This window comes from Numenius arquata, chromosome 17, assembly GCF_964106895.1.
Source record: "Numenius arquata chromosome 17, bNumArq3.hap1.1, whole genome shotgun sequence".
In the NCBI taxonomy this organism is placed as follows: domain Eukaryota; kingdom Metazoa; phylum Chordata; class Aves; order Charadriiformes; family Scolopacidae; genus Numenius; species Numenius arquata.
Window position 1 is genome coordinate 7,791,700 of NC_133592.1, and position 27,698 is coordinate 7,819,397.

A 27,698-nucleotide genomic window follows, 5' to 3' on the forward strand; every position below is an offset into this window, starting at 1 on the left:
GTCCCTCTTACTTTCTCTCTGCAGCTCTCCTGTCCCTGTGACTCTCTCAAGCATGCCTCTGCCTGTTCACTCTGCTTCTGCTCAGCTCAGATATGCCTTTGTATGGCCCTTCCTCTTGAAGTCTGTCTCTCTGAGCTCAGGTAACTCTGTTTTTTCTTGATGCAGGATATGGAGAACAGGGAGAGTCTGACTGGACGCATGAAAGGAGGTGGGAAGATTGGACCCACACAGAGAGGAATCTTTCCTTCTACAGGTCTGTAAAGGGATGGGGACAGCTGGGGACACCTGTGGGGCTACATAACCTTCAGAGAGCATGAGTAAGGGAGTCCCTTAAAAGCTAATTATTGCATAGGCTCAACTGATTCATGAAGAGCATTGGTCTTTAGTGTAGGTCATCAGAAGTTGCGCTCCTCACTCCCACGTGTTGGGGGACAGATGCTTTGGGGAAGGTGCTAGGTAAGGGTACCACCTTTATTCTGCTTTTAATTTCTCTCTTGAGTTGGTCTTGGGGTCAAGGCAACAGGTAGCTTGCTTCTGACCCAGGTCACCTCTTCCCTAGGCAACTACTCCTAAGTCTTGTGTTCACGTTCTATTTACCTATGCTTTCATGAAATAGTCGCTGCCTTTCTCAGAGGAGGGTTTTAATATTTCTTATTGCTTCCTTACAGAGTTTCCCATCATCTCTAGCTATTCCTTGGGTTAGTAAGTCCGAACCCTGTAGAGGTTCTGGTTTGTGTGTTTGGTTTCTTTACTTTTCCTTGTTTCTCTGGAGCTAAGACTCAGGTATTTTCAGTGGAAGGGAGTCAAACACCAATGTATTAATGGCACTGAGAAATCTGCATGTGTAGCAATATACCCAACTGTTTCAGAAAGGTGGGGAATATCCTCTTCAGATCATTACTGAGTCCGGGACTATTTTTGGCAATAGTCTCTACAACAGTAGAAGCTCTGGGGCATGACAACTTGGGGCATGGCTACTTTCATCAGAGAGGGATGTGAAGATCTCTCCATAGCATCCCTGGGCCATTCTCACCGGCAAGGACATCATGATTCAATAGACCTGTGCTATGTGCTGACTTACTTCTAGCTGAGACTGATCTCCATGCCCCTTGCTCTGCTGGCTTTGCCCTCAGTGGGATTTCTGTTTTGTGGCCTCATGTGGGACTTGACTGCTGGGAGAAGAGGAATTCCTTTCTCCCCACAGTTCCTTCACATGATACACAAAGCCTGGGCATTGTTCATTCACCCTTGCTACCTGCTGCAAAGAGACCAATATGGATCTGGCAGTCCCAGAGATCTTTGCCCAACCCTCAAGAGAAACCCTTCTCTGTAATCATACATAGGCAGGAGTTATTTATAAGCTTAGTCATGAAGGAGGGTGGTCTCCTACATTGCAGAAGCAGGGTCTGGATCCTGCTATTGTAAATTCTGGCAGGCCACATGTTTCTCATAGGTTTCCTTTTTCCACCTGAGTTTTGCTGTGTCCTGCTGTGTGTGAAGAGATAAACCATTCACATGTCCTTGTTGTTGGCACGTGTGGAGAGTACCCAGCCTATGTGATGTGTTCTGTGGGGCTTTCTGATCTGTGATTCCCCAAAAACACTGAGCATGTGGCCTTTTGCCTCTAGGCTTCTCTGGAATGACTCAAACCCCAGTTTACCAGCCCATGCCTTCCATGATGGGAATACCAGCAGCCATGCCTATGATGCCAGCAGCTGGTGGGATGTCACCTATGCCAGGTAGTAACAGTGTTTCAGTAACTCTGCAGGGGAAGGGGTGGAAGGGTGGCTGTCCTAATGGAGCCTGGGTATTTGAATGTCAGGTGGAGTGCACAGTGAAAACTCAGCTGTGGGCTGATGCTCATTACTGTGGGGAACTATTGCCTGTGGGTGTTTGCAGATGTGTGTGTCTTCCACAGCCATGGTTATGCCCCAGCCAGTGGTTCCAGCTGTAGATCCCGGTCAGTTAGCAGCACAACAGCAAGCCTTTATCAACCAGCAAGCCATGCTCATGGTGAGTGGAAGGGTCTGGCTGGGAGGGGCCCAGGAAGTGGGGAAGAAAAATGCACTGGTGTATATGCTGTGAAGAGGTTAGCCATGCTCCCCTTCTGCCTTAGGCCTGCTCTGTAACACTCTGTGCTGGGGGTTAGCTGTATAAAGTTGAGGTTATTTAAGACTGCAAAACCGGGAACTCCCTTTTTGCCCCTTTCTGTACATGGGGACACTGAGACACCATAGGTGAGTGAGTAGCAGGGACTGGAGTGGGCCCCGAGAAGCCTCAGCTGTAATTCCATGTGTTTTTAAGCTGGGATTTGCTACAGATGCAGATCTGAGTATTCTGCTTTTTGTACAAAGCCCTGTGAGTGCATGGAGGTCCCAGGCTATCTCACTGGTAGCCGAGTCTCTGGGGTGTTGTTAGGAGCTCTGCATACTTGGCCAGGTGAGAGCAGACTCCCTGTGCATGCCTTTTCCGTTACACTGGGAAATTTGCAGTGCGCTATGTAGATGTTCTCTGATTACTAGTGAAAGAAAGGGACGGCCTACCTGATGGCTGGTGGGTTTGTATAGCCTAGAGCTCAAGGACATTACAATTCCTTCCTCCAGGCCCAGCAAGTGACCCTTCAAGCCCTGAGCATTTCCCAACAACAGCAGCAGCAACAGCAGCGACGGCAGCAGCCTCTTGAGAACTCAAGGCCAAGAGTCTCAAGTCCACCACAAGCCCGAGCCCCGGCTCCAGCCCCAGCCCCAAAACCCAAGAAGCTTCCCAGCAGCCAGAATGCTGCACCACCACCAAACGCTCCAGAAAAGGCTCCAGAACCACCAGCTGAAGAACTGGTATGAGAAACAGTGGTGGTGAATTTGGTTTGAATTTCATGTTGCATTTGTTGTGCTTCCCTTCCAGTGTGGCAGTGGTTTGGCAGAGTGAGGAGAGCTGAGAACTCTTCTTACCTACGATACTGAGGTGTTTCAAACTCTGCTTGCTGAATCTTTAAGGCACAAGATCAAGCCTTGGTGGCATTAGCTCTGTGGAGGTTTGGCTGCAGTGTTGGCCAATTAATTTCCATCTGATCTGAATTTTACCATAGGAGAATTAATCTCTCTGAATTCTTTATCTTCTAGCAAACTGTCTTGAGCATCTAACATATTCCTCCTTCTCTGGACTTGCTTGATGATTCTTTGGGTCAGAGACTGATCTCTTGGGACACTCCCAGATGGGGAGAAGTTCTAGATCAGAACTTGGCGAGGAAAGATCACCTCTGAACTTAAGGGCACTATGGTATCTGCTGGCTAGTGCTAACTAACCATGTTGTGAGCTCCTTGCAGGTTTATGACTACACAGAAGACCAGTTCTCTGACAGTGAAGATGATGACTGTTCTCGGGAAACTTTCCAGCAGAAGAGAGCATATTTTCAGAAGATGGGTAAGCATTTAGCACTTTGGGAATTCAACTCATCATAACACCTTGTTTTGCAGCCTCCCTGGCATAACAAGGTGTTCTTGTCTCACTGACTAGAATCCAGCTAATCTCTGCAGGAGCTGCTGGTGCTATGTGTAGTGGGAATTTTGGGTGCGTGCTCGGCTGGCTACAATTCAGATTGTGAGGCGTTGTGTTGCCTTTTTTCTAGAAATCGTTGGGCTTGTGACTGCCACACATTCCTTTGCCTCTAGAAAGCACAGGCTTCTGCTGACTGATGGAAGGGTGGGAACTGTGCCATTAGTGCTAGGTTTTGGTTGTGGGCTTAACTAGCTCAGGTCCCCCTTTCTATGCAGGACAGCAAAACATTCGAGTGAAGAAAGTCAGGGCTCCTTCCAAAACCTGGACCCCTCCAGCAAATCCCCAGTCACAGCAGGAGGAGGAGGAAGAAGAGGAGAGGGAGAAGAAGGAAGAAGAGAAGCCCAGCCCTAAAACAGAGGCAGGTAAGATGATGTGCAGTGGAGAGACAGGCAGGCTGACAAGCAGGAACTTTCCAGGAGCATTGGACCAGGATATATCCAGAGGAGGAAAGGATCTGGCTTTTCTGGGAATGGGGAGAGAGGAAGGCCTGAGCTTTGGGAAGTGGGATCCCAAAGCAACGCAGTGGAAGACCATGGCCGGTCAGCCTAGTGGTGAAAGAGAGGGAGCTTCAAATGAGATAAAGGGATTTCTCCTGTGTTGTTGCTGGTCTGTTGGTTAAAACTATCATCCCCAATAGCTCCTGCTCTCCCTTTGCCACCTCCTGAACCAAAGCCAAAAAAGCAGACACCCAAAGTGAGGAAGGAACCACCTGTAGTGAAGCCTTCAGGCCCTGAGTCGCGGCCTGCACCCAGCCGGGAGATCCGCAACATCATCAAAATGTACCAGAGCAGGCCAGCCCCTGAGCCACAGCCTATTGAGCCTGTCAGGTGAGGAAGTGGGATCCACCCAGGTGGGAAGGAAGATGAGTGGGACTATATCTCAGCACTGCCACATGGCTTCACTGTGGCCACAACCCCTCTGCAGCCCCTGTAACTGTGTTCCACGTTTTCTTGCAGGAGAGTGTCCAAGCCATTTATTAAAAAGAATGACCCCAAAAATGAGGCACTGGCCAAGCTGGGAATGATGAACCTCGCATCTCCCAAATCAGTGAGTTCTTTGCTCTCTGGTCACCTAAGAACTCGGCAGAGAGGGCCTGTATATCCAGTCTCCAACAGGTTGGGTCCTACCTGGTATTGCCATAGCAGCCAGGGGATTTCTTCTTGGGTTACTAGATAGCTGTGAGCTTGAGCTCATACCATGGTGCTGCCCATCCTAGATTGGGTTTCAGTCTGTGAAGTCAATTGAGGTTGTGGAGAAAAGGCTCTGGAGCAGCAAGTCCTATTGTGATATGTTTAAGGCTGATCTGGAAGCAAGCAGCTCATTTTCCCCACATTTGGCACCAATGCCTTGGCCCATTAATATTTTTTTTTTCCCCTTCCCAACTGGAAGCTTCAATCTCAAATACTTGGTTCTCTGCACCTGGGTTGATCTTCATCTGTTTGTAGATCATGTGCTGGTTTAAAGGCATTGCTGTTCACACAGATCTTGCTTCTAGGGTTGAACTGCCGCCCTGGGGATGATTTGTAACAGCAGTGTCAAGACAGAGCGCAGTAATGTAGAGAATGACTGGGTCAAATTGTTTTGCTTGCAGCCAAACGCCCTGCCACAAGAGAAGAAAACACCTCCACCTCCACCTCCAAAGCCCAAGACAGGCTCAGCTTCCAGCTCTATCAAGGAGCAGCAGTTGCCTCTCCTGTCCATCTTCAGCCGGGAGAGTACCCCACCGGGTTCCCAGGCCCCTCCTGCTCCCCCTCTTCCCCCACCATTGCCTTCACCCCTCCTGCCTGAGAGCCCAGGTGGGCAGGAATCCACAGGGAAGGGTGAGTATTGGCTTCGCCCAAGTGGGATTTGGTAGTGGGCAGGGAGGCGATGGGGTCAGAATCAGTGCAGTGACCCAGGAGAGTCATAGCACGTGTTCTGTCATCAGCCAGCTGGCCAAAGACTGAGTGGGTTGTGTGAAATCAGAGGCTGTCACCGTTTTTCCAGTCTGGCCCAGCACTCAGCTTGGCACTTCCCAGCTCTAACTCTTTTGTTTCTTCCCAGTGTGGTGTAGGATGTCAGGCACAAATGATGAAGGAGGGGCTGGGTTTCTCTGAAAAATGCAGTTGAAAACAGAAAGGACCTTTGGGCTATGGCTTTATCAAGGTCCAGTCAACAATACGTTTTATTATGTACCTGAAGCATAATTACTTTATCAAAGCTGCAATTCAACAGATGGACTTTAGACCAGGGAGGAATGGGAAGCCAGGTATTTTACCTTCTAGAGCCTCTGGAGGGACCTTAGAGACAGACTGAGGAGTGAGGGAATGTTTCTCAGAGGGAGAATGAGAGCCTGGGAGACCCTGGACACTGGCCACATAAGGAATGTCTGGAAAATGGCATAGCTAATGATTCTCAGCAGGAATTTGGAAGTGTTATTCAGTCCTAGGTTTTGCTTCTGAATTGTGGTGAGAGCCTGGAGCCGTAATTCATTTTATACTATGCTGCCATTTTGGATACATGTACCATTGTATGTCAAACTCTTTAAAACTCTCATCAGCATCATGTTTTATAACATGCAAGGAACAGTCAGTCAAGAACGTTACTGCAGGACGGAGTCCTGCATCAGCTTCCCTGGTATAAAAGAATGTCCCTGTTTCACTCTCCCTCCCTTTCAAAGAAAATGGATCTTTAGGAAGTCCTGTGAAAGTATATCAAAGTAACTGGATTAGTCTGAAAAACCCCTATGTGCTTTTGAATAGAAATATAGAAACAGCTGAACTATGGGGTCTTCTATATTTCTTGATTGTCTATGAACTCTGAAGTTTTGAAAGCTGGGAGTGCTTAAATAAAGGTATTCCTACCTTGTGAAGTAATGCCTTTGAATGGTTGTCTTCAGGATGAGCCTGTCTTTAATAGATCTCCTGCAGAGGGAAAATCCAGTGCAAGTACCAGGTGCCTTGTACCAGAACCTTGCAGTCTGCAAGCTCAGGGGAGAACTTTTAAGTCCCTTTGAAACTTTCAGCAGCCTTTTTATAATGACATAAAGTGAAACTGTGTCTTCAAGCTCAGGCACAGGGGTAGTATTTTGCCTGGGGTGCTGTGTGCTCCCTATCTCTGGAGTGTTTCTGTTATGAGCACTGAACTTTGTGGCTAATACAGCAAGTATAAATGCTATCAGAAATGCTGTTACTCACATGATTACTATTTGTGTATGCATTCATATTAGCTGATCGCTGACCTTCAAGAGGTTCTTGACAGTAATCTCCAGTCAGGCACTGTCCCCTTTCCCTTGGCAGGTCTGTGGCAGGTGGGAAGGTGACCCTGTAGTCAGCAAAGCCCATCTTCACTGCTCTTTCTCCTCACACAGGCTCTACTGTAACAGTAGCAGAAGATGATGGTATCAAGACCCAGCTGTACAAGCTCACTGACAGCGTCAGCTTTTCCTATGACAACCCTGCCTGGAAAATCTTTCTGCGCAAAGAGGTGCAGTTCCTTAACTGAGGGCTGGCTATGGGGGAAGTGGACTGGTCCTATGGGGGGAGGGGACTGCTCTCATATTTGGTTAAAATAATTTTTTTTGCATAGGCACATAGTGTGATATAAGAGGACAAAGACAGTTCTGGGAGGAGGTCACATAACACAGGAGTCGGAGGCAGAGGATCATCTCATAGGGGAACTGAGTCCTACTCTGCCTTACTGACTCCGGTGTCTCAGTTTCCTGAGCTGTCCTTTCCTTCCTCTGTTAAGCACTGAGAAATATACAAATAAAGTAAATTTGTTGTTACCTGGTGCTTTCCTGTTAGAATAATAGAATAGTTTGGATTGGAAGAGACCTTAAAGATCATCTCATTCCAACTGCCCTGCCCTGGGCAGGGACACCTCCCACCAGACCAGGTTGCTCAAAGTCCTGTCCAACCTGGCCTTGAGCACCTCCAGGGATGGGGCAGCCACAGCTTCTCTGGGCAACCTGGACCAGTGTCTCACCACCCTCAGAGTAAAGAATTTCTTCCTAATATTTAGGTATTATGTCCTTTTTCAGTTTAGAGCCATTACCCCTCATCCTGTCACTACACTCCCTGACCAAGAGTCCCTCCCCGTCTTTCTTGTAGGCCCTTTAGGGGCTGGAAGGGGCCATAAGATCTCCCTGGAGCCTTCTCTTCTCCAGGCTGAACAACCCCAACTCTCTCAGCCTGGCTTTATAGGAGAGGTGGTCCAGGCCTCTGATGATCTTTGTGGCCTCCTCTGGACTTGCTCCAACAGGTCCATGTCCTTCTTATGCTGGGGCCCCCAGAGCTGGACAAATGGTACAAATGTGTTTAACATCAAGTATTGGAGAGTGCACTGAACACACCAGGGTTCATCCCATGGACTCATCACTTTACTCCTGGTCCTTCTGTTTACATTCTCAGTGTCTCTTCCCTGCCTGTCCTTGGAGGTGGATTCGCTATTGTCTGGCAGTAGGGCATATGGATTACAAAACATCCCCGGGGAGCTATTTCTGCAACATCTGTAAACATCTGTAATATTACTATTGTTTTTATCATCCTCTTGCAGGTGTTTTACCCAAAAGAAAATTTCAGTCACCCTTATTGTCTGAACTTGCTGTGTGAGCAGGTACGTACTGGTGTCTCTCTGTTTAGGGACAAACCACTCTGTAATTACATTGCATAAGTTACTGTCACTTCTGCATCCCTAGCGGTGTTAGTCTCTTCTCCAGGTCCATCCAGTCAAGCCCCTGCTCACTCCTCCCTGAAACTCAGTCTGTTTAACAGCCTCAGATGCTCCAACACACTCAGATGTGGCCTTTTCAGTGGAAACCTCTCTGTTTCCTTCCTCTACAGATCATGCGTGACACCTTCTCTGATTCCTGCCTTAGGATCTCCAGGGATGAGAAGCGCAAGATGAAAGACCTGCTGAGTAATTAACAGCCCTTCCTCCCTGTACCCTCCCAGCTTTTGGTTTGAAGTGAAAAACCGGCCTCCAAGCCCTTTCAGGCAGGACTTAGGACAGAGGAGAAATGTTCGTCACTGCAGCAAGAAAGCACATTTGTGTGTGCTGTGTAGTGCAGTGTAGGAATGTTGGTTTATTCCAAATCGCCAGAAATTTCTGTGAGCTAGAAAAACTTAGTTCTGATACGTTTATTGCGGGGAAAGGAAACTGAGGCTCAAGGATGGGACTTTGAGTTGTCTTAAAATCCAACTGTCTTCTTTGAAAGGAGTTTCATTGAGAGGGTGAGAGAAACTAGTAGTAGACTGATGTGCACAAGTAACGTGATATCACTTCACCTCCACATGTCATTTGCTGCACTATAATTACTGAGGAGGACGGGTAGGAATGAGTCCCTGGGCGGAGGAAGACTTGGCCATCTTTGTCTTACTGAGAGTGTCTGTTTTCTACCCCTACTAGTGGAGTTCCGGGTTGGCAATGATGTCCAGTCCATTCAGGAGGATGGGATAAAGAAGAGGATTGTACTGGCTGCTCGGGATAACTGGGCTAACTATTTCTCCCGCCTTTTCCCAGCTCGAGTGAGTCTTAATCTCTCTAGACCCTGGGCTCGCTTTAGCTGTGTGGCTCTAGTTCACCTGGGATCTCTTTCTCTCTCCCTGCCTGGCCACACATCACTCATTCTTCTGCACCTTCTGTACCTTGCTGGTTTTGACACCTCTGTCAGCCCGGGGCCTCCTTCATGGTCCATATGGTAGCATCTTTTTCTTCTGCTTTATCCTGTCCAGGTGGGATGGAGCCTTTGACGCTCTTTGTTGCACTCCCCTTACAGGGCGAAAATGGAAGTGATGTCCAGATCCTGGGTGTTTCTCACCGGGGCATACGGTTGCTGAAGGTGGTGAAAGCAGCTGGCTATAATCCTGAGCACCTGAAGATTCTTCGCAGCTACAGGTGAGCAAAAGGGCGCTGGTTGCTGCAGGATGATAATTTGTCACTTGCAGGATGCTTTCAGAGTGTAGGAGTCAGACTGAACAGCTGAGGTGAAAATTGTCTGGTTGTGTTGTGCTCTCTAGGATTGTCCTAGGCCAGTTGTGACTCACCCTCCTTCTAATGAGTTTTGCCTTTTCCTTTCCTTCCTACCTTGTTCTTGCTCACAACAAGTGAGTGTAGTATTATGAGTAAGCTCTGTGCCATGTCATCAGAAAGGAGGTCCTCAGAGTGGTACAGTGAAAGCCACGAGCAGCCTATGGTGCTGTAATTGTAGTAATTGTAATACAGTGCTGGTGAAGGGGCCACCCTCTGGAGCACGCTGAGGCCTGTCTCCATCCTCAGCCCTTGGAATGAGCTCCCATCCCCGTGATCTGCATGCCTAGCTCTGGCAGAAGGAGCCTGAGTGTGCTGGCTGTGTTCTCAGCTTTGCAGATGTGATCTCAGTGGAACTGAAGGGCAGCAATGCCTTGGAGTTCTCTCTGAAGACAGAGCAGCTCCTCCTGCACTCTCCAAAGGCTCTGAGCATCAAGGCCATGGTGGAACTCTTCATCCAGGAGCTGAGGCAGGTGAGGGAGTTGCTGTAGAGCAGTAGAAGAAGATGGTAGAAGATGGTTTCCCACACAGACCTGAGAGGGTCCGTGGGACGACATGGTCTGAATCCCTCACATCCTGGGGATGAGATTTAACCTCTCCATCGCTTTTTCCCCAGGATACCAACTACGTTGTTGCTCTGCGCAGCTACATCGCAGATGACAAGAGCCTTCTTAGTTTCGAGAAGGGTGACCTCATCAAGTTACTGCCCATGCAAGGCGTGGAGCCAGGTGAGGGAGTTTGTTGAGATTGGCAGGAAAGGTGGAGACCGGCTTCAAGGACCTGCTGGACCCGTGGTGTCCAGAAGCTCTATATGCTGCTGTTGAGTAAACCAGAGGAAAGCAGACTGTTAAGGGCTGGCATAATCAACCTTCAGCTCTGCTCTTCTCTGACTGCAACCCACCTTGTTCCAGCTGCCATAGTTACAGGGGATGTTATCTTGGGATGCAGGAAAGCCTGGTCAGTCTGGTGCTCTCCTTTGCCAGTAGGATGCCTCACTGCTCATTTCTCTTGATAGCTGCCATGGTTCCTGACTCTTTCGCTCCTGTTTCTGCAGGCTGGCAGTTTGGCTCCACTGGTGGCCGCTGTGGTATTTTTCCCACAAGCCTGGTGCAACTGGCTGCAGCCCCTGATTACCTCAGCACCAGCATGGACAGACATGGAGGGCTGCGGATGAATATGAAAACTTCTCCGGATAGCAGGAACACCAGCAAGGAAGTGAGTTGTCCTTGGGGAACTGCTAGGCAATATGGCCAGGTTCTGTGGGAGCTGCCAGGGTGGGTCCATGGCCCTGGGTAGTGTGTGACCTCCACGGCTAGAGGGAAGAAGATGACTGCATAATCCTTACAGATGGAGACACTTAAATACTATCATAGTGGGAGGGGGAGGCACCACACACAGATGAGGCCTTCCTAGTCTGGCAGGTGAGAATACACACTGCAGTTCCTCAGCTGACTTTTCAGAGTGGGTTTGGTGCCTGTCCCTGCAGAGTTCTGTTCCCAGCCTGACATCAGAACCCAGCAACATCATGGTAGTCCCTACTGGCGACCATTACACCATGGTGGACTTCGCCACAGCCTACTTCCGAGAGGCTCAGTCCATGTGAGTAGGCTCTGGTCCTTCCTGAGCAGGCATACACAGGACCTGTGTAGCCTGACCCACTCCAAGCCATTTCTGGAGATATTACTTAGATTGCATGTTCTTTTTCCTCTGTCTAGGCAGGGACTGAAGGGGATGTCTTCTGAAAAGAAGGGTGCAGCTAACCTGGTCCAGCACACCAAGGTAAGTCCAGTCTCTCTCCATGGCTATAGGCAGAATTCCAGCTCCAGCATTGCCTCTAGCTTTGTCCCCACATGGCAAAAGCACAGAGGGCAGATCCTTGGCTGCAGTCTCTGGAGAACTGTAGGTGCCCCCTACTTTTCAGTGCTGCCTGCAATATACTGGGAGCTCGTGTCTTTCATGAAGCCTGCAGCACAGCTCTGTGCAACCTGCCTCCCCAGTTTACCCTCGTATTCTGGCCCTGCAGGTCCCAATCCAGGAGTCTTTGCTGAGGTTCTCTGATAGTGAACTGAACGAGCTTGCTACAAAAAACTTCAAGAGTAAGTACCTCCCTAGGACACAACGCTACAGAGGCTGGAGTGGGGGTGAGTGGGATGACCTTGGTGGCCACACATAGGCATCATGAGGCCCAGAGTGGAGAATGAAAGCTGTGAGAGGAGGGCCCCTCCTAAAGCATTTCTGCAGTTAATAGCCACCTGTGTCCATGCTGAAAGTGTCCAGCAAAATGCACTTTGCCTGGAGTGCAAATTGCCCAAGAGCACACGCTGCCTGGGCTGATGTCCCACTGACTACACGTCCCATACAAGTCTCATAATAGCTTGTGGAGCAGAAAAGCTTTCAGGACATTTTCTAGTCTACTGCCTGCCCCATGGCAGGTTCACCTCTGCTTACACCTAAACGCTAGGTTTGCTCTGCAGCTCTGATGCGGTTCATGGGAGATCAGCCGAAACTCAAGAACCAGAATGACGTTGAATGCATCTATGAAATCCTTCAGGTTTGTGACCTTTCCCTGGTCAAGGTGCTGAAGCACCAATGGAAATGAAGGGCCAAGATCTTGCTGGGAAGGGAGAGAGCAGGGAGAGCCATAATGCAACCTCCTACATGAGAAAGGCAGCAGAAACAGAAAGGCTGATTAAAAACCATGGAGGGAAAGGCTTGCGTGTGAATGGTTTTCCTGGATATCACTGTCTGGATGAGAGCACCACCTCTCCTTCTCTGGGCCTAGATAGCAATAGACACCAGAGGCTGCAAAGTCCAAGTTTTAAGCCACATTGGCAGAGCACTGGAGCTGGGAGAGGAAGGGCCCAGAGAAGACCTGGGGCCTTTCTGATGCTCTTGTCCCCTCTCTGATGCTGTCTTCTCCTCTCTGAATGCAGCTGTGCAAGGAGAAGGAGAGTTTGCGTGATGAGGTCTACTGCCAGGTCATCAAACAGGTCACCCACAACCATAACCAGTGAGTACTACCGCTGTCAGCTCCTGTGCATGCACAGGGAACCATTTGCCTTGCTGTGTAGACAGCAGGGCAAGGAGAGAGGCTGCCCCCTTAATGATGTGCTGTCCCTCGCGGCTCAATAGCAGGGGGTTTTGCTGAGCACTCATGGAATTTAGCCAGTCACTGGGTTTGACTTTTCCCCTTCAATGGATGTTTTTCCTTCTATCTCTGGCTGCTGATATATCTGAGCACTGGTAAACATTCCTAGTAGCTCCCGGTAGTGGTGCTGCTCAAAGCCCCAATTTCCTCTTCACAGCCCTGGGGAATTGGTACAACGTTTAGGACTGGCTTGACCCCACACTGATCTGCAATATGGCAGCAGTGGCATCAGAGTGGCCTTGACTGTTCCCTTTCTTTGTTTACTGTTAGAATATCTCACTCAATCCCTTCCTCAACATAAACCTCTGACCGAGGGCCACCACCTGATTTTCTGCCACCTGCCATAGGTGTTCAGAAGGGCAGAAGTTCACTTTGAGCTGCTTGGAGCAGTAATTGTCTTGTTCCAAGGTGTCCACAGTTTTTCTGTCCTGCAGGGAGGGCGTGATGCGTGGTTGGTTGCTCCTAAACCTGCTAACAGGATACTTCCTCCCTTCCAATATCCTGATGCCCTATGCCACCAAGTTTCTGCAGCTAGCCAGCAGTGATCCATCCAGCACCCACCATGGTATGACTTTTTCTGTGTCCTGTAAAATAAACAGCTGCCCACTTGTTACTAAAGCCCTGGTGGTCAAAGAAAGAAGACAGGATCCAGGTGGGGGACATGGTCAAATGGGGAAATCTCCTTTACCCTGTTAGGCAGGAGAAATGAGTGGGGCACTGAGGCACCTGAGCCTGCAGGCCAGAATCTGCTTTGTATCTCTAGTCTTTCTGTTTGCAGAGGTAACTTCCCATTGTATCTCCACCCAGGGAAGTTGGAATTGTGTGTCTTTCTGATGCTTTGTTTAGGCCCAGTTTTACAGCTAGACCTGTGGTCTTCCAGAGTCATCAGCTGTGAGGTGTTTGGGTTGGAATTCTACTGGAGAAGAGGGTTCTAGTTCTCCCATCCTGTCATTCCTGTGTAGCCCTACTGACCTGGACACTGTCTGGGGCTGGCCCCTCATGATCTGGATGTGTCCTGGCAGAGTGGGAGATGAGGTCAAGTTTCTTTCCCCTCCTAGCATTGGCCCTGCGTTAAATTAAACACAGCCAGGCTGACCCAACACCACAGGAGACAATGCTAAGTCCTCTGCTTGGCTCAGCACATGAAGCTTTTTCCTTTTCCTGCAGATATAGCCAAGATCTGCCAGAGCAACCTGCGGAAAAATTTCATGTATGGGGGCCGCCGCCACCTTCCTTTCACTGTGGAGATAGAGGCATTGCTGGTATTGAGGGGCAGGGAAGTGGGGATGCTGGGAAGAAAGGGAGGGTGGGGGCTTGCCAGGAGGTGCCATGTTCAGTGTCACAGGGGCGGTTAGTGTTCCGAGAGAGGAAATGAGGCGTGTGTCTGTAAGAGGACTGGGACACGCAATGCCATGGAATAGGCAGGGATGGGGGCAGGGAAGAGGCAGGTACTGTGGGCAAGTAGTGGGAAGTGGAGATGAGGAGGAAGGAAGAGGGAGGAAGAATTGTGGGGCTGATGGGATCCTGCATGTCTTGCTGCCTGAAGACTGTCCTTTGTAGATGGGGCGTGGTGCCCGCCGGCTAGTGATACTGATGCCTGGAGGCGTGGAATACCTCACCAGAATTAAGACATTCACTGTGAGTTTTCTGCTTCAAATTTCTTTATTGATCTGGACTCTCAGCCCTACCAGGGAACTCCCTTATCTGTCAAAACCTTGGGCCTGGCCTGTGCTTCCCATAGTGCTGTGACTGTTTCCTGCTCACTTCCTAGGAATCCCTGCAGCAGCGTATCTCTGCAGGGCCTGCACAACGCTGGGATGCCTCACCCAGCTTCCTCCTTTGTGCAATGGGCAAAGCCATGCTGCTGCCCTCTAACAAGCCCAGTATGTCTAACTGCTCTGGGGCTGCTTTGGGCTTGCCAGACCATGGTGCTTACTTGTTTCTTTCCTTGCTTCAGGTGGCCAAGGAAGTGTTGCAGGAGATCTGTGAGCAGTTGGGGGCAGGTGAACAGGAAGAGATGGAGGAATTTGTTCTTTTTGCCATCAGGAATAACAACGATGATCTTGGCAAGTAAAGACTGGCATCTAGATTCTTTCTTAAAGTGGTTTCTCCAACAGGGACTACCATGGCTACTCTTTCAAATAGTTTCCCCACCCTTGGCTGGCTCTGGGGAGGTTCCTCTTCAATACTTTCCCCCTGTTACTAGGGTTAAGGATTGTGCCTTGTCAGGGGCTGTGTTGCTTGTTCCTGAAAGAGGTGTGTGCGTCTCTTTGGGTCTGTGTCCCTTTGGAATGGCTGATGCTGGGAGTCATAAGGGGAGGGTGGAACAGAGGTGTGAAGGAAAGCTCCTGTCCTGGGCCATGGAGCTCAGCCCACTGTCTCAGCCCCCAAAGTGATGACCCTCTCTCTGCATAAACATGTAGATAAAACGGTGAGGCCTATAAAACCGGAGGAGTATCTTCATGACTATCTGCTGGAGGACAAGTCGGTCACTGTGACTTTACGCAGGCTCATCTGGACAACACCTCTGCACTTTGAGAACAAAATTTATACTGATGTTCATTATGGACAGGTAAGTAATGAGGGCAGTGCCCACCAGGAACCTCCCTAGCAAGGGCTCCTGAGCAGGAGCAGAGTTATTGCACAGGCCAGTGAGAATATCCCAAGGGGGCTGAAGAAGCAGGAGGGCTTTGGCTGATCGGCTTTGTATGGTGTTTCTGGGAATGACTAATAACTGGAGCTATGGATGCAAGGACAGCAGTGTGCCCTTAGCCCTAGCTATGAACTGTACTGTTCCAGACATGGTTTGTGCAGTTCTGCATGAACTGCCTTTGCTTTCATGTTATCAGCAAGGCAAGATGTGGGGCTCTGCAGGCTGGTGCTGGCCGCACTTGCCTGTACCTTCCGGAAAGCTTAACAAAGGTCTCTTTGCTGTGCTGTCTCTCAGGTGCTGTGGGACTACCTGAATGGGAAGATACTGTTGGGCCATAGTGAAGATACGGAGCTACAGGTGGGCATTTTGGCAATGCTCCAGCACTGTGCCAAAACGGAGCAGCAGAACTCTGCTCCCTCCAGGTATGTTTGTCTCAAGGGTGGGGTGGGTCTGTCTCTAATGGCTGTTGGCACCACAGGGGTTAGTGCCTGAAAGTTCTCTCTGGATAATCGATGAATGGACAGCTCTGGAGAACATAAGCTACTAATTAATGTCACCACTTAGTGACTAGCTCTTGCCCATAATCAAGAAAGTTTACCTCCTGTTCACACTCTTAATGCTGTCTCTCATCCACATTTCCTTTTGTGACTCCTCTTGAGCTGACGGTCATGAGGGAGCCATGAACAATTTTTTTGACTGCCATGTGTTTGCAATACTAAGAAGGAAGTGCATGAGCTTACAGTTGGGATGAATGCTCCTTTGTTCTTTCTCACAAGCGCTAGAGTTTTCAGCCCTGGGCACTTGAAATCTGTAGTGAGTTGCCTGATGGGAATGAAAATGTCTCTGGGTACTGGAAAGCTTCTATCCTGCAGCCCCGAGCTGTATTTTCACACTCCTTCCTTCCTGTATCCTTATGCACTTAGAGTGGAGGTCATGTCTCCATCAGGTCCCCTCACACCACCAGCAGCAGGGAGAATGGCATAACCCTGCTGGGCATAGGGAACTCTGCTCCATGCAGGGCTTTGGAGGCACAGGAGCAAGGCAGGTTTAGTAAGGTGTTTTTCAGCTGAGACTGCCTGTGAAAGAAACACCCTGTGGCTCTATGTCCACACTATAGTCCTTGCTTGAAGAGCTGCTGTTGTCTCCAGAAAGGAGGGATTTCTCTCAGTGCACTAGTCAGTAGTGCACAGCCACCTTCTGTGTGGAAAATGGTGGTCTCGCTGTCTCTGATGTTTCCCTCCACATTATCCAATTCAGATACAACCTGTCGTGCTCTTCCCCTCTCCCTCCCCTCCTGCCCCCAGCCACGCAATTGAAAATTGTTGGCACATCCCCTCCCTTCCTTTTAATCCCCCTGGCTGATCTTTTGATTTTAGCTGGGCAGGGGGTGAATTAGTATCTGCTTGTTGGCACAGGGAAGACCTGAAGGAGTACACACCAAAGACCCTGCAGTCCTCCATCAGTCCCCAGGCTCTGCAGGACCAAGTTGGCATGCTGCTGAGAACCAGGCAGGCCCTCCAGCCATTGGATGCAAAAATCCAGTTCATAGGTGAGGAGACATCCAGACCTGCTTGATTTATCCTGAGCATGATGGAAGCTGCTCTGAATGTGCATTTGGGACAGTTCATGATGTTGGCGAGGATCCTTGGAGCCTGGAATGGGCTGTGACACGTGACTCCCTGACAGCCTCCACCTGCAGATTGGCGCTTGTTCCCAGGCATGGTGATCATGGTAGAAGTTCCACCTCTTTCATAGAAGCCTGCAGTATATTTTCATAGCTCTGTACAAGTTGTGTTTTAACTGATATTCTGGCTGCAGGTCTGTTTTCTGGTCGGGAAAGAACAGGATACCCATTCAGGCTGCTGAGAATTCCCACCTTCCTTCAGCCTCGGGGGGAAGGAGAAGTTGTCAACCTTACTTTTTAATGTAGACAAGCTTGGGAACACTTGCAGCCTTTGACTACCTTAGGTTGGTGCAGTGGATTGCTGGCTGGAAGCGGTTGCCTGAAAGCACCTTTTGCTTTCTTACAGAGCACGTGATGAAATTGCCATTCTTTGGCTACACCATCTTCTTTGTAAAGAGAGTCAGCGATAGGACAGTTCCTGTGCCCTGTTACTTTGGGGTGAATAAAGAGCAGATCATTGCGGTGGATGGCACCACCCAGGTATGCCAGAGAATTCCTCCCTAGAGTCCAGAGCCCTGATGCCTATCAATCAGAAATTAACTTTGACTCTTAGCAGAACTTGTGCAGGAAGAGACTGTATTGACCTGCATCACAGCCACTCTAACAACAGCCCCAGCCCAAAGCAGGTGCCAAGAGTGGTAAAACAGTTAGCACTGCCATGTGCTCTTTTGTAAGTCCCGTGATCATGCTAACAAGCATGGTCCACAGTACAACTAAGTGTGGGTCACATTTCTGTCTGTCCCAATCTTGCAAGAGTTCTAGGGACATGGTGTCAGCAGGAGCCTGCCCTGTATCCCATACACACTTGCACAGTGCCCCAGCCCTCGGCTCAGCTTTCAACAGGCTCTTGAGGTGAATCTTCCTGGGTGAGAACCAGATGGTTTTATTTGTAAGGACTGCACCAGCGAGTGTTTTGTGGCTTTTCTCCTTACACAGTCAGTCTCCTGCGTCATTCCACTGAAAGACCTGCAGAACATGCGAACCCTGCGGCCTACCTCTGATGATGGGCTTCCCGGCATAGAACTGAACTATGGCTCGGCTGCCAGCCCCAAGACGATGTGGCTTGAACTGTCACAGGTGAGATCGGCCTGGACCTACAGCTTCCTCCTGGCAATTCAGAAATTGTCCTCCACTGCCCAGCTGAGCCTCTGCTAAGAGACAGTACTACTGCTCTCTTCTCTCTCAGAGCTGAAAGGGGGCACTGCATTTCCCAGGCCCCAAAGTGCAGCTTTGCCCTGGCACATACCTGATATTTAATTATGGAAAGTGATTCATGGGAATATTTAATTATGAGGAGCAGAAAGCAGAGCACTTCTGGGGCAGAGAATGACTGATACTGATTTGTCTTTTGACAGGCTAAAGAAATGTATCACACGATTGTTGTCATCCTGAAAAAAACAGAGTGATACCACTAGAGCCTAAGAGGAGGAGAAAGACCAAGCGAAACAGCACTATTTCCCCTTGAGCTTGTTCAGTGCTCCCTGCCCCGTCTTCTGGAGAGGACTCTTCCAAAAGCCATCCATGACCTCAGACAGCTGCTTTCTAAGACTGCCACAACAGTGTTTGTTGATGGACTAGACCATAATCTCCCCCCTCCTGCCATTCAGTCCCCAAGGACTCTTCCCTGAAGCCGTGCAGCAGTGGCTGAAAAAACCCAAAAGCCACTCCTTCCACACCATTGCTTTCTCATGGCCTGTTCCAACACGGAGCAGCCCAACAGAAACAAGCAATTGCCTTCAAGCTATACAGAGAGCTATACAGCCATTCTTTTCTTTTTGAGTTAATTAACATGAGCAAAGACTGATGCTTCCCAGAGACCTGTGTTATCACAATGCACAGCGGAGGCTATGGAATGACTGCGCCGCCTGTTGGGGTTTTCCATAGGCCAGCTTTTCCTCTCTATTGATATGCAGGAGGCCCTGTAGCAGGATTTGTGAAGCAGGAGCCTGTAGAAAGCATCTTAATTGCAAAGCAGATCAGTGTTAAGATACAATTAACACATATGCTGGGGCACAGATTGAGCTGCAATGGGAAGAAAGTTTATTGTTAATTAATTTCTTACTGCCATAATTATATGCATATGTTTCCCTCTGCTATAAAGGAGTCAGTCATGTCCACACAGCTGTAAGACTTAACTGATGGCTCCATGCCCATGGAGAAAGTGTGTTCAAATGGAACTTGTATTACATTAGGGGAGAGTGGCCTGGGTTGTACAAAAACGCTTAATTTATTTTTATTGCTACAGCTATCCTACTGAACTGAAAAGTATCTGCACTTTAGGAGATTCTAATAAAATAATCACAGAGGTATTTTGAAGCCATAATGTGACTGGTCTACATCTAACATGGGAAGACTGGCCTGCAGGTAACTGGCAAAGCTTGAGGAAAAGGTTACAACTGTTGGCTGGGAACGGGATAGATCTGAGGGTGCTCAGTGCAAGCTTCTTACTGGTGAGCTGATGCCAGCAGTAAAGAGCATCTTTCCCTGTCAGGAACTTCCCTTCACGTGCTGTTCCCCACAGCCTGTGAGGCCTTTAGCTGAAGCATGTTCCAGCCTCTCCCTTCAGCAGCGCTACTGCAAGGCTGGGTAAAGCACCTCAGCAACATGACAGAAAGGAACAGAGAAGATATCTGAAGATTAACTTATCCTTATTCCCCTTCTGTTTCTCTGAGCTTTTGCTGCCTTATATAGAAGCACAACTCACGTGGTTAGAAGTGCCCCACGTTGTGATAAAGCACTTTCTCACACAACCCCATGCCTTAGCCAGCCCCTTCCGGAGCCCCCTGATTTACAAGATAAACAGAACGTTTCTGGGAAGTTCACCCAGGCAGCAACTGAACTCTGTGAGTGCTGAGCTCTGGAGAAATAGCAACCCCACTTAAGTGGCTGACGAAACAGGAATTTTCATGGGAAGGTAAAATGGAAATCAGCAGACAACAGCTGAAAAATACTTTTATTGTGTAAAAGGCTTCTTGTAAAGCCCTTTGTCCTCCAGTGAGCAGAGCAAGCTGAAGATGAAATTGACTTTTGAGTTAAACATTTCCGGGTTCTCCTCCTGTTTCTAGCTGGAGAAGTCCTGCAGCTGTAAGGGATGGGCGGTGTCTGCTGGCACACGCTTCCCATCCATCCCACCCCAGGTTTGCATTTATTAGCTCTCTGTTCAGATAAGAAATGAGCTTTCATATCTTTGTTGACAGTGATGGAGTCTTAATGTGAGCTTTCAGGAAGAGTCTACAGCAGCTATAACATTGTTTTATTGTCAATGCGCACATACCTTTCAGTACATTTAAAAAAAATACACCTGTTGAATACAGTGATCCAAAAGCCTGTTTGATGGCCTCTCAGGCTGCAGATTCCTCTAGCAGCGCTAGTGCCTGAGGCCACCAGGCATGGAACAAAGGCAGAACCCAACAAAAACCCAGCAGAAAGGACTTGTGCCAGGGAATCAGGTTATTTCAAGCCCACCCTAAGGTTCAGGTCCTAAATAAATATAGCAGCAGAGGCACCACAGTGTCAATTTGAGGGCCACAGCAGTACCTTAACCAGTTTTAACAGCAGCTTTGCCCTCTGTATTGCAGACTGTGGGCGAGGCACGGGGAGCAAATATGGCTTTAGGGGTTACAAGCAAATGCTGGAAAAGTGTTGGCAGCCTTGGTGCCACTATTGGAGAGGTTAATACTGAAAGAGCATCACCGCTTAAATTAAAGGGCAGGCAGAACTAGACAAAGTTAAAAAAAGGTTAAGATTAAAAGAAAAAGAATCTGAGTGTCTTCACCTTCAGAAAGTAGGCATTGCCTGCACGGTAAAAGCAAAACGCTCCCCTCCTGCCCTTCAAGGGAAAACGTTCCATCCAGGAACTCAGCCATCAAGTTCATCACTGGCAGCCCTGAGCAAAGCACGTGAACTTGTAGCGTAAGGCTTCTATCGGTAACACTGAAATAAGAACTAAGAGATGGGGGAACAAGGGGAGGAGCCATCTAGAAAGCAAGATGCCATCCCAGAGCAGAGTTCCAGTTGGAGAGTCTGAGCCCTTCCCAGGCTGCTGCAGGGAGTAGAGGTTGGAGATGCTGCAGAACAGCTGAGGCAGCAGCCCCCAACCTATAGAGCCGATGCAGACTTCACACCTCTTGGCAAGAGGGCTTCAGCGCCCTGCGTGCTGGAGAAACTCTCCCTAAGTTCACAGAAACTGGTTCCTGGAAGTGCGTGTCACTAAGGACAGAAGTGAGCAAAAACGCAGTGGAAAAGGATTAAGCTCACTTCTGCAGTTTCACAAATCCCTCCATGGCTGAGTTCTTCGAGGTCCCCTGGTCCCGCAGCTGGAGGAAGGAAGACAGTCAACATGATGTGAGGATCAGCCCTCCGAGCTCTGCAGCTCCTGCCAGTCCATCTCGCTCTCACACCTGACTCTTGTTTTGAAAAACTCCTTGATGAGTCTCTGTGCTTCCTCCTTCACTGCAAGAGAGGAAGCACCACCTTTGAGATGATACTTAAGACATCTGCCCCCTCTAAAGACATCAATCCATTTAACATCAAAAGAACCCAAGATTCTTGGTGCTCTCTCCAGCTGCCAACTCACCAGTCTTGCGGGCAGGATTCTGCTCTTCAGCCAGTAAATGAGACAGGTGCCGAGCAAAGCCTTTGAACAGATCCTGCAGAATTGGGGAAGAGCAGAGAGGAGATGCTGGTTACCTCAACAGACTGTTTCCACGTTTTTCTTGCCCTTAGCACGGGCTGGGTCTAGCACAAACCATTCATAGATGTAGATTACAGGAGTGCTGCAAACCTGCAAACACCCTGCAGTGCTGGAGAAGCACAGGCACACACATGCTGCCTTGCAGCATCAAGTAAACTACACACTGTTGCCACTCCACAGGATGGGGTTCTTAAAAACGCGCCGGAGTTTAGTGTGAGAACATGAACAATCACAAACAAGTGTGGAACCAACACGATACCACTCCAATCACACACAAACCCTTTCTTGGGAGAGGTGAGTTGCTGCACCCAGTCACTAAAACAGCACGTACCAAGATGTGACTTGGAAATGAAATGGGGTACCCAGATCATCCTCCCCTTCCCAGAGCCCCAGGTCACTAGGGAGATGCAGTCTCCTCCCGCTAGAGAGTCTTGAGCTGTGCCCTACCTTGGAAGCAAATTTGCCACCCTTGTAGAACGGGGTCAAATATTTGACAACGATGTCTGCTGTCTCTTTGAGGGACATGCCTTTGGTCACTGGCTGTACAGTCTTGCTGGTTCCTTCTTTATCACATTGTGATAAGTTCGGATCAAAAGTCACCTTCTTCTTTGTTGGACAAACACTTTTGCTTTCTGGCTGGGACAGAATAGAAGATTTTGCCACTGTCCGTAGCCGCTTTGTTGCGGGACTTTCCACGTCCTAGAGATGGGACAGAAGAAAACCAAAAACATCAGTGGCAACACTACACTTCCAAGCAGCCACTACCTTCTGAGAACATGAATCTTTGCAGCATCCTGCAGGGTCTCCCTATAGTGAATACCACGCAGGAGTCTGCGTAACCCATTTTGCTGTGCAGACATAATACACTGTTTCCCACACAAAGGGACCTTGAGAAAAACCCTTTAAGACTACCGCATTCAGAATTACCCTATGCTCTTATCAGGGCAGCTGATTGCTAGATCCCATCCTATATAGGAAAAACTAACAGGAAAAGATTTCCCAGGATGTCTTCTGAGAATACATCCCTCAGGAAGAATCAACCACTTCAGGAGTATCAGACTCCAGCTCAATTTGAAAGAGCAAAGAGAAAACTGCGCTGATGGGTAGAGACAGTTCCGAGGCAGTCTCAGGTGACAAACGCAGAACCAGAGCTGAATACAAGGCTGAAAAGCGTAGCTCACTTCTGCGTGGTCCTGTGTGTCATTGGCCTGCGGTTGTTCCCTTGACCCGAGAAAGCAGCTCACTAATTATAGTTCCTTACAGATCTAGAGGGGGTGGAGAAACTCATTCCAGGCAAGTCATCAGCCAAGGGTACAGTCACATGTGTTGCAGAGAAGAGGAAACAAAGCAGAGCGGAGGGGAAGGTGTCCTCTGCAGTCTGAGTCGCTGGCACTGGCCCAGCGGGCGGCAGCGGGACACCAGGAGTACAACACAGCTACGGTTCTCCTCTCTGCTGCGATTGCAGCTGGGCCCTCCCCAGATAAATAACACTAACAGGTGAGGTTCAGACCAGAAGCATCACTCCCAGAAAGAAACTTTGCACAAGATGAGCAGAACAAATAGAAGAAATTAGTATCCATTAAAGTCTTACCTCATGTGACCCTGGTCGCTTCCCGCAGTCACCTTCCCCAACAGTTAGCTCAGTTTCTGCGACGTTTTCAGCAACACTAGTGGGAAGAGTGGAGAGAAGATCAATTTTAATCATTCCACAGTGAAGATATTACTACATTCACTGTCAGTGGCCATAAGACTCTCCATGGTAAAGCAAGAGTCTTCCTCACCAGCCTCAGAAATCTAATAGAGATTCCCAGGTTCCAGGCCAAGGAAATGGGCAGGGCTCTGCAGCTCATTAACAGGCAACAGAGCGAGCAGAGAGGTAGAGCTTTTACCTGGATTTTACATCCATTTCTTCCTGAAGGAGTTCAGACTCAGCAGCCTGCTGGGCCTTAAAATCCCCCTCTCTCCCAGTCAGTGTTAATTCTGTCTCTCGCAGCTCTTCATTCTCTGCCTGGGACTGTCCAGTCACATCTTCTCCAGAGACATCTTTGTTTCCCTGAGCTATTGGTTTCTTTTGACACGTGCTTTGAGAAGAAACCTGAGGTAGTGTCCTTGCAGAACAGCCATCTTCTTTTGCTGAGCTGCAACGTTTGGCTTTAGACCCACCTTTGGCGAGGGAGAAGAATTTGGAAATATCCTGTGATTCCTTTTTAGCTGCTTCTGCGAGCATTTGCTGCTTCTTGCTAGGTTTGGACTTCTTAGTAGGGCTATCCCAAAGGGCAGCTTTTGTGTCTGGACTGGGTTGTTGTGCCTCCTTTTCAGGAGGGAGTACCTCTGCCCCAGTACTCTCACGCATTGCTTTGGTTGCTCTTTTTTTCTTCTGGTGAACAGGTTTTCTAGTGTCCACATCCAGACTGCAGTTCCTGTCGTCTTGCCCATTTGGACAATCTTCTTCTTTTTTGACAGGCTTTGCATCGCTCTCCTCCTGAATCTTCAGCAGTTCTGAAGCTGTCTGGAACAAGCTGGATTTCTTTGGAAATCCTGCTCCCACACGCTTGGGTTTGAACTAGGGAGAAAGGAAGAGGAAGAAATGTCAGGTATGAGAGCATTAAGGAAGCCCTCTTGTGCAGAACCCTGAAAGGAGCTCAGTTTCTGTACACAACACACACAACACACCAGTGTGTACAGCCGTAAGCTGGGGAAAGCTCTAAAACTGACTCATCAGCATAACCATCAACTGAGACATCAAGGAAATGGATTAGGTTAAAGTCACAGGCCCGCAGTGAGGAAACAGGCAGCATCCTCGGTTAGAGCAAGATGAGAAAAAACTTATTTGATGTATGGCCTGCACGTAGGTTATATTCACTAACAGGAACCAGCATGACTAGTTGGTCTCACTCCAAAACCAAAGGACAGACAGGGAAAGCAATTCCTACAGCCATACACAGCTACGGCCACACAAAGGGCCTAAAATAAAATTATAAAAAAGCAGATAGACAAAGCACACCATTCCCTCCTTGTCTATCCCATCTGTTCTTACTCACTGAGTAAACCTGGGATGCGGGGAGGAAGTCCTCTTCTGCTAGAGACCCAGATTTTGTTTCTAAGCTGCTGTTGCCACCAGTTCCAGACGCAAAGACTGAGAACAGCTCTCCTTGTTTTGAGGCTTTGTTGATTTCCGCTACCTGAAAAGAGAACAGAAGTGTTCTCTAATGGCCAGAAATCTCTATGCCTCCCTGCCTCTGTACACACTAAAAGCCGTAATGGCATAGCACATGTCTCCTCTGGATGGATACCTATCTCAAGAACAGAAACATTTTCAAGAGATTTATTGCCACCAGCTAACCTAAACTAAGCCTTCTCTATCGTCAGCGACAGTCTGAGGAACTCCCCATTCCCTTTACTGCTAGACCTGGGGGGTATTTGGATAAGCTGCACTGGTATGGAGGTTTCCAAAGCCTGTAAAGCCAACAAAGACGTGAAACAACCATGATTCTGGGCCCTGCTGGAAAGAAAACCAAGAAGAAAGATTTGGAAGACGTCAAGGCAAAGCAGAATCATTCCCACACAAACTCTACCCTTTCTCCCCTTGAGCTGAGGCCACAGCACATTCGAGGGAACAACAGCAGACACATGGCCCTACCTTCTTTAGCACAGTCGCCTTGTATGAGTTGGCCATTTTACTGGTTCGGAAAACTTCATACTCCAGCTCCACAGCACAGGCGTGAGGGTCTGACCTGTAACACAGGCTGGGGTGATTTCTGGCAAGACACACTTCTATATCTGCAAAGGGAACACTAACGCTTAAGCATCTCCCAGAAAGTATGAAATTCACTCCCTCTGGTGCAAGAATAAGTGATAATTTTCAATTAAGTCCTAAGGGATGCAGGGTGAATTGCTGGAGAATGGAAAGGGTGGTGAAAAGTTTTATATGCAAGTCCTCTTGTCCCCTTGCTCAGTTTGCAAAGTACACTATCCCCATCTTGTGGGACACAGAAGAATTGCGACTCCTAGGACCAAGCTGATTTAGCAGAATGGGACACAGGAATCCTCGTACCTGATCCTGAACATCACTGCAAGAAGGATGCTGTTAATTGAAACTACATCCTTGGATCAAGACATTCCCTGAGAGCAGTAATGCTGCTCAGGGAAGAGTAGGCCCTGTGTTAAGGGACTCAATACGCTACCCCTTTTCTCTCATCTCATACCCTTTTCCTCCTGCTGGAACATTTTGATTGGTGCTCAAAGCTTCTTCCAGCATCTTCAAGCAGTGCTCCCGTCCCTAGGAAACATGGGATACTCAGACATGCTCTACAGAGGTCACAGCGCCCCTCGGGCTTCCATCCCTGAAGGAGTAAGAACAGGGCAAGCAGAATCTTTGTCATTCTTTGCAAGTCAACAAGACGGAACGCTGACCTGCCTTTCTTACCTTCACTGTGAGCTTAGAGATTCTCCTGCTGAAGGCGTCCTTCAAGGGGCAGTCTGCACCTACCACACAAGAGACATTTGGGAAAGGCGTCATAGCAGGGCTGGGGCTGACAGAGAACATCTCAGCTGGCACCGGGAGGGTGCCAGTCCAGCACTGCTTGGGATGCTCCCCCCTGCATAGTCACCCCAAGGACCACACAGTCACCCTTTTTACCTAGAGAAGTGACAAACTCCAAAAGAATAGGCAGAAGCCAAAGTGATGTTTTTCTCTCTGCATGAGAACGTCAACTTTGCTAGTTTATGACTAGCAGCCTTCCATCTCAGGAAACCCTTTTTCAGGGAATCCCAGCTCTTAAGAAGTGCAACCCTTTTCTGCTCCCCACATTACCAACCGAAAATAAAGAGGCTGAAGAGAGTAACGTGAAATACCAGCTATTCTTTTATAATAGTGTAGCAACTCTGTTTCTAGACAGGGCCCCAGGCAGCACGGTTACAAACGGCAAAGCGTTTCAGCAGTTTCCTTATAGCCCAATTGAATAAAGCTGCGTAACCACTGCACAAACAGCCTACAAAGTCAGGTTAGACAGAGTTTTCCTCCTCTCTTGCTTATTTGGAAAAGTTGTTCAGAAAGATGCATTCCATATCTTCACCCCAACCAAAGCTAAGCTCGGATCCATCTCCTCCAGCCAAGCTTTCACGGCCAAAAGCCTAACCTCTGTGCCTAGGGACTGATACCTCCAGCGCTCATGCTATATAAATTACATGCAGCTGCAAAATACAAGATTTCCTTCTCCCAAAGAAATCCCACTATAAATCAAAGAAGATATTTACTTGGAGGAACAAAATCTTCCTTTTCTGGTTCTTTGCCCTGAAAGAAAACAAAGATCAGTCAAACATTTCCATTCCTGTGACACACATGCAGGTCCAGAAGCACAAAAGACACATTTTATACCCCTGCTCCAGGGAAAACTGATGCTGAAGTTACAAACGTACTGAAAAGGCACCAAAATGGGGGAAAGTAGACAAAGGCTGAGAATCAAAGCCAAAAGTTCACCTTTGCTATAGGAATATGAAAGAGAAGCCGAATGGGGAAATCTGTTTTCACTAATATCAGATATATTAAAGACAATAGGATCCTCTTGATGAGCACTGTGGAGAAATCAGTACACGAATAAGCTGCGTTCCTTCATATTATGGGACTGACCCAGAATATGGAGAACACGGCAAAAGCAGAGTTTAACAAAAAGTTAAACACAGAACAAGCACCCGCAAGATGCAATAATTTACTTTCATCAGTGCCAGGAAGCCTTTGTGTCTGTAAGCCAAGCTCACAGCAAACCATCTCAATCTTCTACCGAGGGATAACAACTCACCCTGCGCAGACTCATCTGCTTTTTGTAGAAGTTGTTCCACTCCCGTTTCCGACTCTCTTCATTGGCTTCATCCCAATTCCCACTGCTTTCTTCATCATACCTGGATAAGGCAGGAAAACACCAGGAACAAGCATTTCTATAGCTGCAGCATTAACTGG

General features: G+C 48.6%; 2 protein-coding genes across 2 annotated transcripts in view; one reads left to right on the forward strand and one right to left on the reverse strand.

Moving 5' to 3' along the window:
• The window catches only part of MYO15B (myosin XVB), a 43,215-nt gene extending 24,760 nt beyond the window's left edge, over positions 1 to 18,455 (forward strand). Inside the window, 32 exon segments of the mRNA XM_074160354.1 lie at positions 166 to 253; positions 1,629 to 1,739; positions 1,919 to 2,013; positions 2,604 to 2,849; positions 3,324 to 3,420; positions 3,771 to 3,917; positions 4,193 to 4,382; positions 4,512 to 4,602; positions 5,147 to 5,375; positions 6,905 to 7,020; positions 8,092 to 8,151; positions 8,379 to 8,454; positions 8,944 to 9,062; positions 9,314 to 9,432; positions 9,896 to 10,037; positions 10,181 to 10,292; positions 10,619 to 10,779; positions 11,051 to 11,163; positions 11,280 to 11,343; positions 11,588 to 11,660; positions 12,039 to 12,115; positions 12,498 to 12,574; positions 13,147 to 13,277; positions 13,880 to 13,974; positions 14,273 to 14,350; positions 14,670 to 14,778; positions 15,136 to 15,284; positions 15,660 to 15,787; positions 16,781 to 16,914; positions 17,396 to 17,529; positions 17,986 to 18,126; positions 18,405 to 18,455. Of these exon segments, the coding sequence (XP_074016455.1) occupies positions 166 to 253; positions 1,629 to 1,739; positions 1,919 to 2,013; positions 2,604 to 2,849; positions 3,324 to 3,420; positions 3,771 to 3,917; positions 4,193 to 4,382; positions 4,512 to 4,602; positions 5,147 to 5,375; positions 6,905 to 7,020; positions 8,092 to 8,151; positions 8,379 to 8,454; positions 8,944 to 9,062; positions 9,314 to 9,432; positions 9,896 to 10,037; positions 10,181 to 10,292; positions 10,619 to 10,779; positions 11,051 to 11,163; positions 11,280 to 11,343; positions 11,588 to 11,660; positions 12,039 to 12,115; positions 12,498 to 12,574; positions 13,147 to 13,277; positions 13,880 to 13,974; positions 14,273 to 14,350; positions 14,670 to 14,778; positions 15,136 to 15,284; positions 15,660 to 15,787; positions 16,781 to 16,914; positions 17,396 to 17,529; positions 17,986 to 18,126; positions 18,405 to 18,455 (3,753 nt within the window).
• A 1,832-nt stretch (positions 18,456 to 20,287) lies between these two features.
• Positions 20,288 to 27,698, reverse strand: part of RECQL5 (RecQ like helicase 5) — a 38,385-nt gene continuing 30,974 nt past the window's right edge. Inside the window, exons 10-20 of the mRNA XM_074160356.1 lie at positions 27,541 to 27,640; positions 26,999 to 27,035; positions 26,169 to 26,227; positions 25,948 to 26,021; positions 25,383 to 25,476; positions 24,784 to 24,924; positions 23,632 to 24,305; positions 23,334 to 23,409; positions 22,190 to 22,441; positions 21,626 to 21,698; positions 20,288 to 21,501 (exon numbers count right to left, since the gene is read on the reverse strand). Of these exons, the coding sequence (XP_074016457.1) occupies positions 21,401 to 21,501; positions 21,626 to 21,698; positions 22,190 to 22,441; positions 23,334 to 23,409; positions 23,632 to 24,305; positions 24,784 to 24,924; positions 25,383 to 25,476; positions 25,948 to 26,021; positions 26,169 to 26,227; positions 26,999 to 27,035; positions 27,541 to 27,640 (1,681 nt within the window). The 3' untranslated portion in view covers positions 20,288 to 21,400. The remainder of the gene's footprint in view (positions 21,502 to 21,625; positions 21,699 to 22,189; positions 22,442 to 23,333; positions 23,410 to 23,631; positions 24,306 to 24,783; positions 24,925 to 25,382; positions 25,477 to 25,947; positions 26,022 to 26,168; positions 26,228 to 26,998; positions 27,036 to 27,540; positions 27,641 to 27,698) is intronic.